This window comes from Pseudochaenichthys georgianus, chromosome 20 (assembly GCF_902827115.2).
Source record: "Pseudochaenichthys georgianus chromosome 20, fPseGeo1.2, whole genome shotgun sequence".
NCBI lineage: Eukaryota > Metazoa > Chordata > Actinopteri > Perciformes > Channichthyidae > Pseudochaenichthys > Pseudochaenichthys georgianus.
In genome coordinates this window covers 546713-569171 of record NC_047522.1, presented here as the reverse complement: position 1 = coordinate 569171, position 22459 = coordinate 546713, and the positions used below count along the sequence as shown (strand labels likewise).

General features: G+C 42.4%; 1 protein-coding gene across 1 annotated transcript; it reads right to left on the bottom strand.

The window, feature by feature from the left end:
• Nucleotides 1-15214: 15214 nt before the first annotated feature.
• LOC117465913 (uncharacterized) lies at nt 15215-19019 on the bottom strand. Its single transcript, XM_034109006.2, has 6 exons — nt 18936-19019; nt 18551-18793; nt 17720-17910; nt 17429-17584; nt 17093-17185; nt 15215-15793 (listed from the first exon to the last, which is right to left on the bottom strand). The coding sequence occupies exons 3-6, from the start codon at nt 17819-17821 to the stop codon at nt 15506-15508; spliced, it is 639 nt and encodes a 212-aa protein (XP_033964897.1). The 5' UTR covers nt 17822-17910; nt 18551-18793; nt 18936-19019; the 3' UTR covers nt 15215-15505.
• Between the last annotated feature and the right edge of the window lie 3440 nt (nt 19020-22459).

Genomic DNA, 22459 nt, shown 5'->3' with positions numbered 1-22459 from the left:
CTCGGGCATTTGAATGTGAAACAGGAAGTAAAACTCATGTAGGACAAACAGTAAAACTCTTGACATTTAAAAACCCTTTTCAATCCTCTAAAGCAGGCCTATTCAAATGGCGGCCCGCGGGCCAGATGCGGCCCAGAACCAACTCCCGAGTGGCCCAGCCTCCCGTGGCCAAATTCCTACACTAGTACAGACTATGAACGCAACACTCCGCGTTGCTTAGAAACCACCAAACCACAACGCAGCACGTTTTTTGAAAGTGCATCTAGTGGTGCTAGTAACGGTGGTCCTATGATGGCAACTCTAAAACATGTCTCTCTCAACTCTGAAGTGTAAACAAAGACAAAACGGTCATTGATCTTGTGGAGCAGATGCGCGAGTCATTGCCCAAGTCAAGCTGGACCTTTTCGCGACCGACTTGAGTACGGCTCAGATACTGCATTTTCCGACGTTCCGCAAACACATCACATCTGTTTGTACATCCCCATCACATCCCCGGCACAAATCACGGATGTGATGACAGATTTCATTGCGAGGTTGAAAGAGAACTTTGGTCAATTTGATGGACTTGCTCTGCCCACAGAGGTGATGGGCTTTGTCAGAGACCCCTTCACTGTTGCAATAGAGGGGGGCGTATCCACCAGAGCAAAGGAAGTGGTCCCCTCCATCGACGAGGGGAAATGTACACTGAAACTTATTGACATGCATTCATCCGTAACCGGATGCCCCAAGCGCAGCGCACTAACGGGCCAGCGAAGTGTTGGAGTGACGTCAAAAAACAGCAGTTCCCTTCATTCAGAAAGTAGCGATCTGTGTGCTCAGTATGTTTGGATCAACATACAAATGTGAGTCAAGCTTTTCACACATGAACTCAATCAAAAGTAGCACTCGCTGCTCCCTGGCTGACAGCACTCTTCACCAATGTCTTAGGATTGCATTGACATCCTATGAGCCAAAAATAACTGCTCTTGTTCAAAACTAAAAATGTCACTTCTCCCATTGAGAAAGTCAGCGATGACAAATCACACATGAGGTGATAGTAAGCACCTAGTTTACTATAGTAGACGTGTAGTGTAGTATTCATTCATGTTAGTTACCCTTATCCCTTGTTATGGGTTTGTGCACTGAAGGGTTTGACAGTTATTTTTGTATTTAAATGCACTTTGTAATGTGTCTGGGTCAAAAAAAAAAATCTGAATATTTTACTTCTAAAGCGAACAAATGTAATGCTACAACTGTGCACTTTTTTATGCACTTTGAGATGCCTCAGATTCTGTTAAATTAATGCTAATTTATTGTGTTTTTATGCACTTTTTGACGTGCCTTTGTTAGATGAACAATGAATACAAATGGCATGTTTTTCATCGCAGTAATATGTGTTGGTTTAAAATGTGTCATTACCCGCTTTTTACAGGCCGCTGAATGTCTGGCCCAGCTGAATTGTGTAGTTATAAAATCTGGCCCAATTGAATGTGTAATTAAATAGCCCTGCTCTAAAGTGTTATTTTAGGTTCAGCAGCAGAGCATGTCCTGTGTGTGGATACAGCGTCTCGCTATGCGGGGCCCAACACACGTCTTTATCAGAGATGAGAGCAGAGAGGGCGATTCTCCCAGAACAGCAAACTGCTCCTTTTAGAAAGTAAATATGTCGATGTGAATAGTGTGAGCAGAGGGGAGATGCAGAGCGACAGCAGCGTGTTGTTGTAAATGTGACATCCCCCCCCGTTCAATTACCTATTTGTCCTCTGGTGAATGAGGAGTGCAGCTTTAAGGCTCTGACAGCAAGTGTGTGTCCTTTTGACTGACAACGATGGCCTGTTAATACGCCTCTCCATTCAGCAGGAATCCTCATCTATATTCAAATCAGGTCATTTTCATAAAAATGTATCTACCCACAAAGCTGAGATTTACATTTCAAGTGGCCTCCCCGCAACTCTGGGAAACGCGTGGGTAACCTTTCTGTTCTCCGGCTGTGCAGAGGGAGCCTTCTTAAAATATCACAACAGATTGGATGAAGGTGCGGCGCTCCGAGGGCTCCGAGGGCTCCGAGGGCTCCGAGGGCTCCGAGGGCTCCGAGGGCTCCGAGGGCTCCGGCAGCGCTTGATAGAGCAATAAACCGGGTTACCTAATGTTAGTTCGAACATCATCAAATGTAGTTTTTCACCCGCGGAGAGTGAGGTGACCTCCACAACTTACTGGAACAAGTGCACACTCTGTTCTGAATACATGTTTTATAGAGAGGCACTCCTCCTTTCAACATCTCCACTTCAGTCGGACTCCTTCACCAAACTTTACATTTTCATTCCAGTCTATCATCTGAAGGTTTGTACAAAGGTTCATTTATCATTCATAGCCTGATTTATTCTACATTTTATTACTAAAACATCGATTTCTTTTTCCATGGCTGTTGGCAAGTCATACAATAGAGAGATATCCAACATTCCCGCAGTACAATTATTTGACTGTAAGATGTCAATACAATAAAACAAGGGTTTTGAATGTGGCTTTATCCAATGTTCACATCCCAGTCCTGGAAAGGAGCACCGAAACAATCCCTTAATGGAAGTCAACGGAGAATGGTGATGTGTATTTCCAAAGTAGATATGACAGATACGATAAAGTAAAAACTTTACCCTATTCACCTGTAGTGTAAAATCACACACTGATGGGATGCCTGACAGGACAAATCAAGCTGACACTGTCTCTGCTGGTGTGTGTGTGTGTGTGTGTGTGTGTGTGTGTGTGTGTGTGTGTGTGTGTGTGTGTGTGTGTGTGTGTGTGTGTGTGTGTGTGTGTGTGTGTGTGTGTGTGTGTGTGTGTGTGTGTGTGTGTGTGTCCACCATTGTTGCTGAACATTCCTGTTTTGATGTCAAGCAAACAAACCGGTGTTGCCAGGCAACCACACAAAAATTGAAGTCTCAGATTGAGCCTCCTATATTTCACCTGGTCACATAAGATCTCAATAGCGTGTGTGTGTGTGTGTGTGTGTGTGTGTGTGTGTGTGTGTGTGTGTGTGTGTGTGTGTATGTGTGTGTGTATGTGTGTGTGTGTGTGTGTGTGTGTGTGTGTGTGTGTGTGTGTGTGTGTGTGTGTGTGTGTGTGTGTGTTTCATCTCTCAGTCCTTTGAAGACTTATATCTTTTGTAGTCGACTAAATGCGGTGACCAAAGTAAAGTCAAAGAGAAAGAAAACTGAAGGACAACTTTTATCTGTAGTCCAAAGGAAGAAAAGCCAGAATAGAGGGGACAAAAACCTTCACTTGAGAATAGTTCCTGACATGTCTGTGAAGCCTATTCGTGTAACATTACATTTCAATTAGCTAACACATTTATCCAAAGTGACTTAAAGCTGAAGATGAAGCGAGCTGATTGGCAGATGCTGGAAGTATTGCTTTCAAATGTCCCGGATGTAGAGCCTGATTCCTTCACGGCACGCTGGGCCAGTTCCAGTGTCTTGAAGTGAATTCAAGCAGCAACTGGTAACCAGTGAAGGGATGCAAAGTGTATACAGCGATGCAGGAGAGGGAGACGTTAGCAGCGAGCCCTCGCTCTGGGAGCCGAGCCTCTCTCAAACAGCTGATTTATATTCTCTCCAGTACTCGAGCAACAGGTCAACTAACACCTCTCCAAGCAGCAACACACACACGCTCCCTGACCCCCGACGGTCCACATGCGGGGGCTGAGATACAGGCGCCCTCTGAAGTGTTCACATCTGCATGATTGTGCCAGAGAGGTGAGAGTACAGGTGAGTGAGAGAGGGATACAAAAGGAGCGAGGGGGACATGGAGGTCGAGGATGAAGAGATAACGAGGGAGAGAGTGAGAGCCGGCCAGCTGTGAGGACTGCAGTCATCCCTCACTCGGAGCTCTGCAGACTCAACGGTGCGTCCCTCGTGTGATTCCTCAGGCTTACTCAGCCTTCCTGGCCCTGCAGCTGCAGCGGGCCGTGTGGAGCCAGAACCCCACGAAGTCTCTTCTTATTGCCTCGCTCGGCAGGAGGAAGGATTGGGCGATGATGCCGTTACTGTCACGGAGTCAGGGGAAGTATGTCTGCAGCGGCTCAGCAGGTGACAGGCTCAGCCAGATTATTAGGCGGTCAAGTGTCTGATGTATTGATTCTTCGACACTTCACTTTTAGGCCTGCTACCGGCATGGCCCTGGGGCTCGGTTTAATGGCCGGCCCTCTACTTTGGTCCAGAATGAATATCTCAATAAATATTAGTTTGAATTTGGCACCGATATTCATGGAGCCCAGAGGGTGGATGAATCCCAATGATGTCCTGATTTATCCAGGGAAATATCGGAACCCTTACTGGATAGTTTAGTTCAGATATTCACCAAACTATAAAGCAAGGAATCTCTGTTCGACTGTATGTGGGTTTTATTTTTATTTATCCTTTATTTATCCAGGAATGTCCCATTGAGATACAAGATCTCTTCTTCCAGGGAGTCCTGACCAACACGGGCACAACAAGTTTCAACATAAAACAAGGGCATTAAACAAAAACAACATACAATTCAAATATAAATACAGAAGGCCATTTGTGCAGTGGCAAGAAGCATACTCACATCAGCAATAGCATCAGGTCAAACAGTTACATGTTTCATGAAGGGCTAATCGTAGCATACCTTTAAAAGCATGTAGTAGGAAGCGCCTCGAGACAAAGTTTAACTTGCAGCGTATTCCATAAAAAGGGAGAATGCAGCTTTACCGAGCTCTGACTGCATCAAAGGAACATTTAAAAGCATCCCATTGGCTGCTCGTCTGGTATTAAAAAAGCAAGTATAAAAGGACAGAAGTCTGGAGATATATAAGGGCAGCTTGCCTCGCAATGACTTAAGGATAAATGTGTAAGCTGGGTTCGAATTTGCATATCTCAGAAAACGTCTATCTGATCGACTTCACACGTTGCGGGTGTCAGGGAGTCAAGACGAGAGCTGGGTCGAACTTAGGGCGCTTTGGACACTCAATACGTTCACTGAACTTTGATAAACCAGCGGTCATCGCTGTGTGACGCAGGCGGAAGGCGAGACCGTTGTCCTTTACAGGCAGATTGAAAGCAGTTCACTTTCGATGCTAGATGCCGGTTAACGAGCAGTGCAACTCAAACTATGAACGCTTTGCCACATCGGGTATTTCAAAGCAAGTGGCTAATCAGACCCTTCAAAAGCGAATGTATCTGCTGAGTGTATTTCACTAATGTTTCTTAGTGTTTTCTACCGTGAGGCAGATTGCAGTCTGAGCTGAGGACCCAGGAGGGAGCTTTGTTGGAAGGTACATTGGTTTGGATGTTCTTGAGACAAAACCACGGCCAGTTCTGAACAAGCATACTTCCAACGGGCACTGGTTCCCTCCATTCGTCACATATCGCCTCCAGCAAGAGGGACATGTTTTTTAGCGAAATAGGGAGGTAGGCGTGTGGCTCAGTGGGTTGTGTGTTGGTGTTCGGATCAGGGTGTCACAGGTTCAAACCCCACTGCTGTGACATTTGGAAAACACATTCCTGCTCCTGTCAGCATGGATGATAACAACTTTTAACCATCACTACATTAGTTGTTGTGTATTATACTGGGAGAAAATATGACCAAATACCAGCAAAACAAATATAAATACCTGTTAAACGCAGACCTGAAGATGAAGCAGACCCGGCGCCAGAACACATCTGATGGGAGGGCACATGATGTTCATGGGAGGGCTCACAACACCGCCACGTGCTGCGGCACAACATATCAAACAGCGAGGCCAACGGCATCGCGCAAAGACACACACCTATCGCAAATACATACACAAATAAAGGGCAACAGAGAAACCACTTTGTAACATTGTGTGCGTGGCAGCACACACCGGTAAATCACGAGCAAGGCACGTGGTTAAGGATGGCAGCTTCCTCATCGCTGCACTCGGAGAGAAAAGAGACGGAGACGATGAACTGCTGTTAGCTCTATTATGGCGTTGTGCATGTCGTGAGAGGTGTGTGTTGCTGTGTGTCCATTATTTTGGCCATCTCTGCATCTTTGTGCAGCAGCGTATACTTAGACAGCGACAGGAAGAGCCCACTGCCTGACTCGGACATGCTGCGGAGTGAATCGTGGAGTTGGTTGACAGCTAAAAAAGCTATCATATCAACGACAGCTGACACGTGATAACGGCTGATCTGCACCAGAGTACTCATTTCCTTATTTATTTATTTGTTTCCTCTCTCTCTCTCTCTCTCTCTCTCTCTCTCTCTCTCTCTCTCTCTCTCTCTCTCTCTCTCTCTCTCTCTCTCTCTCTCTCTCTCGTCAGTCTGTAATGCGTGTTTCCAGTCGCAAAAACCTTTGTAAAAGCCGCATCAGATGAAGACGTATTTACTTTAAACTGTCTACAGGGGAAACTAAAGGCTGCGTCTGCTTTGAATCTTCAAGCCGGTCTGTTGTTGTACCACGCAGCGGCACAAGTGCGCTTCTTTCCTGAAAACAATCTCCCTGGAAAACGTTCCAGTTTCACCTGGTTGGGTTCATTAGCCCCAAGATCATCTGGGCGGTTGGTCTTTGAGCGGTTGCTGGCCCAATAGCACCTGTTGAGGTCAAGCTTGTGACATTAAGGCGTGCATCCTTAGGCCTTTTAAGCCAATTTCTGATGTCCATTTTGTAATTCAAACAGAAATGGGAGTCTACAGAATGCACAATAAACAATACACAAATCCAGAATAGGCGGCACAGTGTGACGCTGTGATTGGTCTAAATGTGGACGAATCACAACTCACAACAGACACATGCATTTATTTGACGTAGCCTGCGATATTTTGTTTTAGTTACTATCTGACATCACATACATCGTAGCATAAAAGTTCAGTTTCTTTATAATTAAAAAAATTAAAAAACATATTTTTTATAAATAATAAAAATCGTGTTTATTGGGGGAGGGCAGGAATGTCAAATGGGAGGGCCTGGCTCTCCCTGGCCCTCCCACGGCACCGAGCATGGCTAAACATGCATCTCGTGTTAGCATGCCTTGTAGCATCTAGTTTAAAGTAAAGCCTCAGAGCCGCTAGCAAGAAGACTTCCCCGAGTTTATCTTACACCCCCTGTTCTCACTTATAACACCATTAAGTACGTTTATTCTTCCTTACTTCATTTTATTATCATGGGTCACGATTCACATAAGCACTAAAACGCGCTGTAGGGGTGATGGAGTGTGTTCGGGCCCGGTCCGTCCGAGTGAATGGATGGACTGCATGAGATAATAAAATGCAGCAGCAGAGTCCATGGCGGTCATCTTTCTCGCTTTCTCCCCAGGTTCTGGCTGGCTGTTTGTCTTTGTCCTCCCTCTACGGCCCATGATGGATAGCAAAAAGAATATGGCTGATGGTGAGAGTTTTATCTTCTTCTCTTTTTTTAGTGTCTTCCTTTTTTTGTGTCCGGATCACCATTAGCGAAGTGGCGATGTTAAGGGCTGGGGAGATGAACTCTGGGAAATTCAATCATGGGAATTGAAGGTTTGGAGGCGTGAGGTCTTGGCCCCATGGGCAGTTTGGAGATTGCTTCAGATTAATTAATGTCAAAAAGGAGTGGAGGCTGAGGCTGTAGAGGACAATTATGTATGTGACTGGTGTTCAGTTCAACACACAGCAACGACAGCGCCGATTCTCCTCTGCGTTAAGAAGATATTTTATTCCCAGTCGGTCATTTCGAGAAGCCAAAAGCAATTTAAGGGAAGATACAGAAGGCAAAAGCTAGCCATGGCTAAATGGAGAGAAATATAAAGCCACTTATGCAAGTACTCAAGGCGTGTATAATCCACAGAAGCCGCAGTGGGGAACACTTCCAGCATCTCCTGTGCATTGTAATCTTCACAAGGCAGACCCTCAGTTAAAAGGGGAATAACCACTCAATTAAATAACTCACATTTCATTTAAAGCTTGACTTTGTCCAAAGAAAACACGAGCTATTTTTACAAAGGATCGTGCATCACTATGGCAATGCTACGAGCTAAACATATAGCTTTATCTGCATCTTTCTGCGGCCACTTCACAGTCAGAGGAGGTTTTACATGCCAGATTATGAAGACAAATAAACTGCTTCTCGTGGTCGCGGGGGACACGGAGGGATTGTCCGCCAGAAACTGTCTCAGTCGGGAAGCGGGAATAAATCCTACAATTTCTAACTCAGCAGAAGCAATTTGTTTCTTTCAACGCCATCTTGTGTTTCAGGGCGACTCCGCTGGCCTCGCGCCACACAGAGCTGTCTTCACTCTCAACGCGCGAGAGTGTCCTCGGTGACAGAGAGCCCTTCACACAGATACATTAAATGACCATGAACGTCTCTGTGCACTTGTCTTCCTCACTCTCACGTGCGGACACACACAGAGAGGACGCGCGCGATGCACTCTGCGCAGGTGTGCACGGGAAATCTAGATTGGTCTTCACACGTCGCTGCGTTTCTATCTCGAGTTCCAGAAAGCCGGATCTGTGTATGCAGACGGAAGCAAACAATCTGAGGGGCTTTCGCAGGTAGGTACACACACAGACTGAATATATTGAACCGAATGTTTAACTTACATTAACATATGTGTTCTCTCGGTGAATGCAGCACCTCACTGTTTTGTATATTACACCGCGGATTTTAATATCCCCCTACTTTCATACAGCGCCCCATTAAAAGAAAGCACACATTATCACCGAGGCCGACGACAGCAACCGCAACGTGCACTAACGGATAATAATCATTCTCATTACCGGGATATTATCATTTCTTATTATTCTCAGTAATGCACCCTGTTTTTATATAATGAGCCTACAGTATGGCACAGGAACTCATTAGAAAGAAGCCACCGGTAGAAATACAGACATCCATCATCTCCGCGGGGGCTAACGGCAAGAACATAATAAGCTGCCCATTCCTTTGTTGACAAGCAAGGAGGTGCCTGGGTAATTGTTTTTGCCTCACTGTGGACAAGTTTATTAATTTCAATTACCGGCAGCTTTCCAGTTTCAGGTTATCAGTCTGGACCAGAGTGGGCAGGGAGAGAGTCAGAGATGTATTAAAGCAGAAGTGTATGTTGCGATGATTGACCTGGGAGTATATTTAGACACACTCCTCTCTGAAGTTGTCTTAAGACCTGCTGTGCCTGCTGATACGAGAGGCCGAGTCTCGCTGTCTGCACACGTTACGACAGGTCAAAATGGCTTTATAAGATGCGAGCACCTGCTTGTTTCCGGGACATTTCAGGCCACTGCAAAAAAAGGGAAGTAACTCTCTTTGCTTTGAACAAGCCCCCCCCCCCCCCCCCCCCACCCCGGAGTCACTTTCACCTGTCTGTTCCCATCTTTGAGGGATGCCTTTGGATAAGATGAAAGCAACACTTCAGTCAGGGGACGCTACACAAACTATATAGAGACGCCTTGTGTGAAGTAAAGTGCCTCTAAAAGCAAGAACTCAAAGGAGAGACGGTTTGTAATGGCTTCCCGGCATCGGCCAGACTGCATGCTTCCGCACTAAATTGAAAAAGCATCATCAAAAGCCCGAAGATTTTTAAGGCAACTGTTGAACAGAGGGATGTGACTGTGCTACAAAGTACACTACTGAATAATGAGGACACGTCATTAAAGAGTCCTCTCCTGCTGATGCTCAGGTGGATATCAGTATGTAGTGTCTCTACTTTAAAGAGTCCTCTCCTGCTGATGTTCAGGTGGATATCAGTATGTAGTGTCTCTACTTTAAAGAGTCCTCTCCTGCTGATGCTCAGGTATATATCAGTATGTAGTGTCTCTACTTTAAAGAGTCCTCTCCTGCTGATGTTCAGGTGTATATCAGTATGTAGTGTCTCTACTTTAAAGAGTCCTCTCCTGCTGATGTTCAGGTGTATATCAGTATGTAGTGTCTCTACTTTAAAGAGTCCTCTCCTGCTGATGTTCAGGTGTATATCAGTATGTAGTGTCTCTACTTTAAAGAGTCCTCTCCTGCTGATGTTCAGGTGTATATCAGTGTGTAGTGTCTCTACTTTAAAGAGTCCTCTCCTGCTGATGTTCAGGTGTATATCAGTATGTAGTGTCTCTACTTTAAAGAGTCCTCTCCTGCTGATGTTCAGGTGTATATCAGTATGTAGTGTCTCTACTTTAAAGAGTCCTCTCCTGCTGATGTTCAGGTGTATATCAGTATGTAGTGTCTCTACTTTAAAGAGTCCTCTCCTGCTGATGTTCAGGTGTATATCAGTATGTAGTGTCTCTACTTTAAAGAGTCCTCTCCTGCTGATGTTCAGGTGAATATCAGTATGTAGTGTCTCTACTTTAAAGAGTCCTCTCCTGCTGATGTTCAGGTGGATATCAGTATGTAGTGTCTCTACTTTAAAGAGTCCTCTCCTGCTGATGTTCAGGTGTATATCAGTATGTAGTGTCTCTACTTTAAAGAGTCCTCTCCTGCTGATGTTCAGGTGTATATCAGTATGTAGTGTCTCTACTTTAAAGAGTCCTCTCCTGCTGATGTTCAGGTGTATATCAGTATGTAGTGTCTCTACTTTAAAGAGTCCTCTCCTGCTGATGTTCAGGTGTGTATCAGTGTGTAGTGTCTCTACTTTAAAGAGTCCTCTCCTGCTGATGTTCAGGTGTGTATCAGTGTGTAGTGTCTCTACTTTAAAGAGTCCTCTCCTGCTGATGTTCAGGTGTATATCAGTATGTAGTGTCTCTACTTTAAAGAGTCCTCTCCTGCTGATGTTCAGGTGTATATCAGTGTGTAGTGTCTCTACTTTAAAGAGTCCTCTCCTGCTGATGTTCAGGTGTATATCAGTACAGTATGTAGTGTCTCTACTTTAAAGAGTCCTCTCCTGCTGATGTTCAGGTGTATATCAGTACAGTATGTAGTGTCTCTACTTTAAAGAGTCCTCTCCTGCTGATGTTCAGGTGTATATCAGTATGTAGTGTCTCTACTTTAAAGAGTCCTCTCGTGCTGATGTTCAGGTGTATATCAGTATGTAGTGTCTCTACTTTTAAAGAGTCCTCTCCTGCTGATGTTCAGGTGTATATCAGTGTGTAGTGTCTCTACTTTAAAGAGTCCTCTCCTGCTGATGTTCAGGTGTATATCAGTATGTAGTGTCTCTACTTTAAAGAGTCCTCTCCTGCTGATGTTCAGGTGTATATCAGTATGTAGTGTCTCTACTTTAAAGAGTCCTCTCCTGCTGATGTTCAGGTGCATATCAGTATGTAGTGTCTCTACTTTAAAGAGTCCTCTCCTGCTGATGTTCAGGTGCATATCAGTATGTAGTGTCTCTACTTTAAAGAGTCCTCTCCTGCTGATGTTCAGGCGTATATCAGTATGTATATCAGTGTTACTGGGACATGTCTCCATGATTCAATGTTCAAAAAGCTCTTTATTTTTCATAGTCTGCTCTGATTGGTTAGCTGGCCAGCTCTGTTGTGATTGGTCAACCGGCTTACAGATGTCCCGCCCCTTAGCCTATCACGTACAATGTGTTGGAGCGCTAGCATCTGTACCAGAAAGATTCCACTCCATGTTGAGCTATTTCAAGTAAAAACATCCGGATTTCTGTTGAGATCTTGGTCGACTGAGACTTCCTGAATAATTAAAACATACATTTAAATATCGGCAGTGTAAATATGAAATGTAATTAATCAGAGAAGAGACATTTTGATTGATTTAAAATGAGTTTAGCCCTGAGGCGAGTTAGGTGCGTCAGTCAGTAAACATGTTGGATGATGTTTGCAGTACTTTTATGTTACAATATTCAATATAAGATCATTAGCAGTTCATACAGGAGTCAGTCGTAATCTGCTTCCTCAGCACGCGTCACTAACACGGGGTGTCCCACATGTGAGACATTTTGTAAACCAATGTCAGAGGCATGCATCGCTCCGGGCTTTTCAAAGGTCTCATATTGCTCTGTGAATCTTCCAGGAGATATATTACAAGCTGTTTGCAACAGATTTAAAGAATTAAATATTTATCTTCTCCTAATCCATTATTGATTCGGCGTTCATCCGATGTCTGGGACAGTCATTCATTCTCAGGCCTTCTTACGAGACAGGATGTGCCCTATTGCCCTCTGTGGGGACAACAAAGCTGGCGTTATCTGAGCAAGTCCACATTTTAAGCAGCCAAATACTAATTATTTCTTAATTGTGTACGAAAGCTTTCCCTCAGGAAGAGCACTGATTTCCCAAGTGCTAACATAATAACTTCATGTAAGGATGGATTAGAAAGCAACCAGGGGCCCAAAGGGTCTTCGCCTTCAACTGCAACACGTCACTCAAAAAGACGACAAAGAAAAGACCGAACACGACCACAAATTAGGGTTGCCAGAAACTGACCATGATCAAAATCGATTATTCGGCGGCCCTGGCGAATAATAATCGATTATTCGGCCGGAAAAGATAAAAAAATAAATCGATTTTTAAAAATAATATTCGATTATGGAGACTGTAGCGAATATTCGAATAATCGAATAATCGCTGGCATCCCTACCACAAATACACATAACATGACTATACAGAGTCCAGGCGACTAAAACACGTAGCTGAAAAGACGCTCAAAACGACTATGAAAATGGGAAAAGCAATTAAAAAACATCACAACATAACCACAAAGCAACAACAACAAAAGGTTAAAGTGTAAATGTCCATGTCTGTGCCCAGGGGCCAATCGGCTGCATGGAGCCCTCATTAGTGTGCTGGTTAATTGCTCAGAATCTAAAAAACCGATGACCCCCTGCTGTGGCCTTTGGGATCGTGTCAACATTTCCCCACGCCGCCCCGGTCATCCCCTCGTCCTGCTGCTCGTGTGCAGGGCGTGAAGCGCGACATTGGATTTACAGTGGAATGGAATAAAGGGCATTGTTTCGCATCTGTGTGGAGAGAGGAGATAAACCTCGACCTGCCCGGCTGGAGAGTTCATCTTTTTCGAAATACTTCCGCAGAAACAGGACATGTTTTCTTTGTATGTTTTGCTCTCCGCTCTTAGGGCGTGACTGAAGGAGATTAGGAGAGAAGTCATCACGAAGAGATCAGAGGCGGAGCTGTGACAGGTGTGCTGGTTTCCTCCATAGCAACAGACGTGATGAAATTCATACTAGTGCAAAATGAAGATTACTCAGCATTCATGCCGCCACGACGTGAAACTTAATCAGGAGGAATAATATTATCTGCCGTCTTTCAAAAAGTCCATCTTTCTCTTTGACTCCAAACCTTTCATTTCTATTCATCGACTTCTATCGGGGAGAGAAGAGAGACATTATCAGTTAATTAACTCGTATCTGATTTTCTCTTATATCACTTTTTCAGTGTCGCATAAGTCACAATGTCGCCGTCCATTAGCACAACTTTATTTTCATTTCTCTATGCGGGAGGTGAGAGATAGCAGAGCGTCGATGTGTTGGGTTGAAGCTCAGAGACTGAAGGTCACACAGATGTAACTAGTCTGCATCCTAATGACCGTGTGCTCTTGACTTTCCCTTTGCTCCATCAGGCTGATGATGCAGAAGTTAATCGCCGTCTTGTTACGATGCGAACCTCTTGGCTGGGAGCTGCAGGGGTCTGACGTCTGGACGTAATATAGTAACAACAATAGAAATTAGCATTTAAATGTATTTTTCACGGACTGGGCTTCGGTCCACGCTGATGCAAACGAGACGGATTACGGTGCCTTTCCTGGTTCTTTGTGAAGTAAAAACACAGCGAACAATACCTGTAGAAGCGCTCTGGTGACGGTCTAATGAGGGGATCGGATGAGCAGATGTTTCACACGGAACACTCAGTCTTAGAGGACGAGGGTCGACGGTGTTTCTGCAGCTTTATTCCAGATAGCCAAACTGTGACATCAGTTAGCTTTAGACCTCCAGAGACAGAGGACAGAGAAAGGACACCACTAACAAGTGTATCTGTAATTGGAGATGAAACGCAAAAGCCTCGTTCTGCCTTCCAACTCTCTGTACCTTCTGCCCGCCTGATCGCCACGGGGTCACGAGCCTTCAGCCACTCTGCCCCCGTCTCCGGAACTCTCTCCCACAAGACATCCGCAATATGGACTCACTCCCAACCTTCAAAGCCAGCCTGAAAACACGCCTTTTTAAACTGGCGTATTCCATTTCCTAATCTCTGCTCAACTGATTGTTGTTTTTTAAGTCTTGTATTACTGTGTGCTCTTCTTTAATTATGCTCTGTAAGGTGTCCTTCAGAGCTTTGAAAGGCGCCCATAAATAAAATGTATTATTATTATTATTATTAAAGAAACATTATTAAATGACAAGTTGTTCAACAGAAGGTTAAGTTAAGAGTCGATCAAACCACTGTTGAAATTGTACTTCAGAATTAGTTTGAGCAGCAAGGAAATTCATTATATTCTAGAGCACAAACACAGTGGTGTAATAAGTATTAAAGGTCCCGGTCCAGGCTTTTCTGGTTCTGACCCGTCCCCTTGTGTCAGGAAGGTGTTTCTGCATGTGACGGTCTGCAGAGTCTCACACCCTCAAAGTGCACCCTGCAGCGAGTACGACTCTAACACAGAGAAGCCCTGTCTGCTGCCCCAGAACGCCTCGTTGAGGATTTCTGTTTCTCTTCCTGGGTACAGTGACGTGCCCATACCCAGATGGACCAATCCGTGGAGCTCCTCACACACTCTCTCACACACACACACGTAATCCCAGTGTTGGCACAGGAAGTAGAAGGGGGGGGGGGGGGTGAGCTGATGTCGATGTCTCGCAGACCCCACGCAGCAACCAGGAAACCACACCGGTAACCCAACTCACACTGTCCGCTTCTCGAGCCTCAAAGGGTGGAGCAGCGAGCCCCTCAACGTCCCGCCAACACGACACCCAGACCCCACGAGCTGACCAATCAGAGCACAGTGGGCTCTCACAGGGAAGGGGGGGGCTCCAACAAGCCGTGTAGGACAGAGAGTGCACTCAAAGAAATAACTCATTGGATTAACTCAATTTTATTGTTGGCAGGTTTTCCATCCAATAAATATATGTGGCACAAACTAATGGCATCCATGCAGTATAATGTAAATGAGTTAGTCCAACTCAAATTGTTCAAATAGAGTTTAAGTAAAATGATAACATTACCTTTATGAATTTAAATAATGCTAGTCCACCTAAATCCTATTTAATTAATTGAAAATGAAATAATGAGGTTAAATATAATTTAATAAAAATGTGTTACACATGATAGAAAACATGGTTTAGTTTTTTTATTTTTTAAATTCACATTATTCTAAACAATCCTCCATTCCATTCAATACAGTGTTTTAAAAATGAATGAAAAACATTTCTGAAAGATACCATTTTTAAAATGGCAGAGAAATGGAACTCCTATAATTAACTTACAAATCACCCTTTGCCAAATACAATGAATACAATATAACAGGGGTATGCACTGCTCTTCTAACAGGAACATAACACAGTGTGTTGAAACAAACAAACAGAAAAGCACAGAACAAAGGATAATATAACGGCTCAATCTGCTCTGATCAGGAAACTCGTGAATAAAACGACAACAATTAACTCATGAGTCTTTTTCACATTTCAATCGAACAACTTGATCTTCAGACTTTCGATTTGACCATCCAGCTTGTGCCCATCCAGATCCATCACGACCTTCTGCTTGAACTCGAAGGTGTGTTTGAGGTTGTCCGGAAAGCTCAAATCCAGGGCATAAATAAGTCCCAATAGCATGACAAACCCCACAATCACGCTGCCCAAGTTGTCCATGACTATATTGCCTTCGATGACAATTCCCACGTCCTCTGGCTGCCCATCCACATCTCTTTGAAGTGTGTATATGCCCATGACTGTGTTTGCCCCTCTTGGCATCTTCAGAGGCAGAGGCAAGACACAAACATACAACACGTGTTAACTAAAAACCTGAATTACTACATTTTATAGAAGCAGATTTACTTATGTGGCTCTCCTAATTGATCAAACAGCTTTAGACTAACCCTCTGGTATCACTCAAATGTACTTCCCTATTTGGCCACTCAGGATAAAAATGTCCACTTTCAAAAACTTGAATGATCAAATGATATGATAACAATATTATATTTAAATATTTTTCCCCCACTTTTTGGGAAGTGTGGGAACATTTTTTAAATGGACAATTAGGGTAATTTGTACAGTGTATTCAAGACCGATTAGAAAAATTGAAATTCCAAAAAGTATCTAGAAAAAACACAAAATCATTACAGCCAAATCTGACGTGAAAAATTACCAATTTGGACAAAAATGTCCAGAGTGATACCAGAGAAGGTTAGGACCTCCAACTCAGAACTAAATTAAGCTTGTAAGAAAATGTTTGCATAAATAAGTTATAAAGATATATTCCTGTACATTCTGTTTGATTATCAACTTTATCTTATTTATTCATTCAGGTATTAAGTTATTTGTTTACATCCCTACTTAATCATGTAATTTGTTGTTATTCCTGTAGTTAATTATGCATTTACCTACTTATTTCGATATATATTTGATTATTTATTCTTTAATCATTTATTTCCTTGATTTATGTGATTATGTAATTATTCCTTTAACAATTTAGTAATTGCTGCATTCACATACCTTTTTAAACATGAATCTATTGATTAATATATTTCTGTATGTCAGCATTTATTTATTATTTTATTTATGTATTTATTCAATTATTTATAAGTTCTTACATATGTATTCATGTCCATATTTATTTATTCATTTATAGATGTATTTATATATAAATCTAAATATTTATTTCAGCATTAATTTATTATTTGTATTTATTTCCAGATATATTCATGTTTTAATTCACATTTGTATTTATCAATTTTATTCCTATGTTAATTTATAGATGTATTTATAGCTGTATAAATGTATTAATTCACCTTTTCCTATATTTATTTAAACACTTGCCCGATTAAATTACTTCTGTATCTATTTATTATTATTATTGTATTTATTCATTCTTACATATATTCATTCCTATATTAATGTATAGATTTATTTATTTCGGCATGTATTTATGATATGTGATAACATATAAACAGGAATAGGGTTGTGTGCCATATAATTTTCTTATTATAAATGTAAGTAATGGTTGTTAACACTGTTAACCACTACATTGAAAACATATTGTGATAAACATACCTGATACTCCTTAAAAAAAGAGTCTGGATCCTCGTCGAGGTAGATCGCGATGCTTCGCAGGATGCACCCCCTCTTGATGTGGATGTTTTCAAACTAGCAGGGGCGATAAATCAAAGACAATTAAGCACAATGCATGTGCAACACAGCAGGTAGTCTACAAAGTAGAGGGCTGTATCTGTCGTGTGTGTCCCTAAGCAGGACTCCTTAACCCTACCTTTCCACAATAAGCTATTGCCTTAAAAACACTATAAAAGCAGACCATTTCTTAAATGTGTTCATACGAGCATGGACAAAAACAATACAGTGAAAAACGAGGTTCTCTGCATTTATACTAACCGAATCTGATATTGCAAGAGCTTCCTTGATTTTGTGCCCCTTCAGTCCTCCTTTGGTCTTGAAGATCTTCAAGAGCTTGTCTGAGAAGTGGTCCAGCTGCCACGTGAACTTTGATTGAAGTGGTGATGTTGTGATCCTCAAAAACTCTGCATTCACCTTAAAAATATTATTAACAAGCACAATACAACCAATTGTTACTTGTTTATTAGAATCACAACCATGCAAGGATGTAGACATGAATCACAAAGGACAATAATAAAAGACTGTCAACAAATACAAATATTTACTTACTTCACTCTGCTGAAACAGAGCAGGCCATCTGCATTTGAAGTCCCCTATCAAAGGCCTTTGCTCCACAATCTCAAGGCGTCTGTGGGAGAAGGTTTTTTCCATTTTTGCTTTTATCACCACTTCATTGTCACGCTTCTTCAGTTCTGACAATAAGGCAATTCTCTCGTTCTCCAAGCTTTCTGTGGTTTCGCCTTTTGGGTGCAGAGGAATGTAGTTCACTTCAGCTTTTCTTGTTTTTTTTATGTTTGCTGCAGCTTTGCCTTGGCCTGTTTTCTTGTGCTTTAAGGAGTTCACAAGGATTTCAGGATGTCCAAGACGGCCAAGCTTTGTACGATAGTTTTGCATTTTGTACTTAAGAGACTGTTTCCACCCCCCAAATCCTGTCTTGGATCCTAGCTGCCCCAAACAAGGGTGGGCCCTCGTCAACGCTGCAGCTACCTCTTCACACTGATAGTCTTTCGGATATTTTATGAATTTGATCATTTCTTGGGCTAGGCCATCAAGAATGACTCCTTTCAGCTTTAGGCCAGTCTGGAAGTATGTACCAGTTGTCTCAAACTCTGCATTCTTTAGATGAAGCTCAAATTCAGCCTCGTAGGTGAGCTTAGGAACCACAAAAACTGTGGGCCAGGATAACAATTGTGAGGCCTGAGCTTTAGGGGATGGATGCGGGGTTGACGTATACACCATATCGTCACTGCAGCATGAGGCTATTGATGATGCAGGGATTAGAGGCTCTGAGCTTCCAGTAATTGAGGTCTTATCAAATGAGTCAACTGTGTACAAAGTGATGGAGGGCTCAATATTTGACAATATAGGAGAGTAAATTACTTTCAGTGTGCTTTTATCCTGAATTTCAGACACTGATGTAAGATTCATGAACTCGTTAAAGTCAACATCCATGTATTGCAGACGGAAGTCCTCTTTCAATTGAAGAGATGTCTTGACAAATGTGTGCAGTTCTCCAACTGTTGCTGGGATTCCCGAATCCAGGGTCAGTTTTCTAGAGTCAGACTGGTCGGCAAAGATGATGCGCAGAAGCGCCCGACCTGCCATTATGGAACACCTTTTAATCTAGAGCAGAAACAAGGTGAAAGAATAACAAGAAAGAAACACATTAGGATTGTATCAAAGATGAACATACAAATGGTTTTACGTTTTTGTCAGAGCCTGCTATCCAGAGCTCACACTATTTAGGTTTAAAAATGATACTCACCTTTAACAATGATGAATCTTTTCAACATTACCATGCGCAAACTCCCAACCATGTAGTCTGCAAGGGGATAGGGGTCTACCAAGTCAGCAAGCTCAATAACGGCAACCTCTGTATTGGGCGAGGCAGACAGCTCAAAAGCACCATAATGCTCTCTGTACCAAGCACATGCGTCTTTTACCAGAAAACACAACTTCTCCTTAACAATGCAAAGTTTAATGATCTCATGGAATTTAGGCAGTCCATCTGCAGATCCGTGTACAATAATCATCCCCTCGCAGTAACGTATACCCAAGCTAGACACATTGTTTGCCATATGAACCTCAGTCACATCTGGGAAACTTTGTTTCAGTGTAGACACGACTCCCTCATTAAGGACATCAACAGGCAGGATTGAGACATGTGTGACCTCCAAGGATGACTTCTTGACACTGGAGGAATGTGTGTGATAGGCAAGCATGAACTGGTGTCTAGTAGCTAGTGAACGAGGTATGTTCTTAAAGCAATTGGTGTGACGAGCAACCTGCTTGAAGAAGCTATGTTTAGCCTCAAATCTCATCGTCCACAGTGCAATTAGAGGCCCGAAGCAACGGATCATTTGCGGATAGTGCTCTAAAAAGTGATGTTTTGGTAAGAGCTTTACATGTGGAAAGAGTTCAAGATAGCGCTGTCTATGATCATAGATCTTGGCTTCAAGATAAGCAATGGTCTCATCTGTGTGAACAGGGGCCACAACCAACTCAACTATGTCCTTAAGATCTAGAATTAGCTGCCACGCTGGTTCACCTTCTGGTAAAATGTGCCCAATCGCAAAGGGAAGCAGTCTTATTAAGGTCCAGTTTTCATGGGCATTGCCACCTATTGTGTTTCTAGATGTGAAAGAGCGTGGTATGGCATGAGGGCGATTGGTTCTGTCCCCCCATTTGTACGGAAATGTCTGAATCAATGTGTTGAGCCTTTCAAAAGTGAAGTCTTTTTTGGAGATCAACAAACTCATACAACGAGCCAGTTCAACTGGTACAACACCTTCAAAAAGGTCGTGCACAATGTCAGGAGGATAACCAGTAGTTACATGGAAATGGGAAAGGTGCTCTGTTGAAACACACTGCTTTTTTACACCACAGCAAATAGTTGCATTCTCCTGAGCAGACTGGACATGAACATCATGGATGTCTCTTGTTCTCAGTTGGAAAGCACCTGACTGGACATCCTTAGTCTGAACATCTGATTTGACTCCAGTACAAAACCTGCATACTGACCCAGCTGAAAAACTCTCAACAAATCCCCCGAGCCCATGGGCTCCAAGATTGTCAGCTATAACACACTGGACAGAACCTTTAACAAACTGACCAAGCTGAGCTATAAATACACCGTGCTGTTCTAATATGCTTAAGTCTTGCAAATCTCAAAATCATCAACATAAAGATTTACAGAGATTCTCAAACCTTCATCAGAAAAAAACGAATTCTGTTTATAGTACTCACCGTCTCTTACAGTTCTGTACTCTTGGCGAACAGCCAATAGCCGCTGTTGCGTTTAAATATGTTCAAAGACACCTTTATGAGAGAGCAAATGTTGCAAAGACTTTAACAGAGGGATATATTGAAATGTCCTATTCCTCTGGGCATCTAGTATGTACTCAACCGGCTCTAAAACTCCAAAATGAGATGTATAGTACTGTGTACGTTTATATGCTGTAGCAAGAGGGCCATCCTTTGCAATAGCTGTGGCCAATGGACTAGAATTGCATAGAGCAGTGGAAAGTTCACCAACTACTGAATCTTCAACCTGTAGTTTATGGCTCTGTAATACATCAGAAACAATAGCTCTAGTGACAGGCAAAGATGATGTACTTAATATGTAGTGAAGTTCAGAAAGGACTTCATCAATAACTGTCTTTGGAATGTGAACAATATTTTCCAACTTCAATGAAATGCATGCAATTTTTTCTTCGATTAAATTTGGAAGGTGTATTTCTGAAGCATCACCACAACTTAGTGTTTCATATTCCTGGTCTATATCGACAGACTCTGTTGGACCAACTGCAGAACTGTGTGACTGATCCAACTCACCACTTGTACTGACAACATTGGCTATAAAGTCTTTAAGTGAATGTTGTCTGTGTTTCCTATTTGTGTGTGTGTTGAATGTACTGTAAATGTTAGTTTTAAATGTGCATCCTAGAAACATACATGGTACAGTTTCATTATGCCTGAGATGTCCATTAATATGTTGGAAGAAATCTTTTTCTGTTAAGTCTCTACGAGAGCACACATGACACTGAAATGTAGGTAATTCTACTGGCTTTGGTGTTAGCTGTTTAGCATGAGTTTTGTATGTGTGATTTAAAAGCTTACTCCATGTGTCAAACGAACATGGGCAATCAGTATATGGACATGGATAGCGACAACTGCCCCTTAAATGTGCATGTGTCTGCCGGAAATGTTTTAACAACAAATACCTGCTAGCTAGTTCCAAACTGCAGTGTTTGCACTGCCACATGCATAACCTGAAAAAGAGAAAAAATAGAATTAGCAATTGACACAACTGACAATGTCACAGATCAGCTTGTGCAAGTATTGTGAAAGTAGCCGTGTACTTACCATAAATAAGAGGTTGCCCCAAGGTGCTTGTTAATGCTGATCAAACTGCAAAAAACAACAAAAATATATTAGAGGTGTGATTAAAAGGCTTATATATTTGAATTTTCACAGACAACACATAATTGCCTAATATTGCACAACCCAAAAAAAAAAGGATAACAGATCACACTTTAAAATTAAGAGTTTAGTAGACATTTTATAAAGCAGGCCTACATTTCTGGGTGCCTGCTTGTGAGTGAGGTTACCCATGCAAGATTCACATATATTATCTCATTATTTATATTAAATATTTGGCAGTAAAAAACTCAACTCAACTGAACTCCTACAGAAACGAGTGGCTCCGCCTGTCCTCCTCTGCCTGCCTGCACTAAGGCCAGGAGAGAGATGGACAGACCTGCTGAGCTTTATGATAGAAAATGGCAGCCCTTACTGGGCTGCATGCAGGCTCTGCCTCCTATACTGTTACCTCATGCACTTTAATTACTCTTTGCATTTTTTGGTTGAATTTAAACTGAATTTCGGTGTACTGTGTTCAATGACAATAACGTTAAATCTAATGTAATATAATCTAATGATCTCCATTATCCAGTATTCAATGCTAACCGTATCTAGCAAGCTAGCTAACAAACCAGTTATCTGGCTAGCTAGCTTGCTGCTTCACCTCATGCACTTGAATTACTCTTTGCATTTTTTGGTTGAATTTAAACTGAATTTCGGTGTACTGTGTTCAATGACAATAACGTTAAATCTAATGTAATATAATCTAATGATCTCTACTATCCAGTATTCAATGCTAACCGTATCTAGCAAGCTAGCTAGCTTGCTGTTTAGACCCAACTAAACTAAAAACGGAGCAAAAATATAACACGGTGGTTTTCAAATATTCTTGTCGATATTATGAAAAGGCATTACTTGGAAACAGGG

Bases quoted from the DNA above. Each gene is read 5' to 3' on its own strand.
- LOC117465913 (XM_034109006.2), bottom strand. From the start codon at position 17,821: ATGGAAAAAACCTTCTCCCACAGACGCCTTGAGATTGTGGAGCAAAGG. The intron at 17,585-17,719 runs GTAAGTAAATAT...AATATTTTTAAG, and splicing joins CTCTGTTTCAGCAGAGTGAA to GTGAATGCAGAGTTTTTGAG. The intron at 17,186-17,428 runs GTTAGTATAAAT...CGCCCCTGCTAG, and splicing joins CTCTTGCAATATCAGATTCG to TTTGAAAACATCCACATCAA.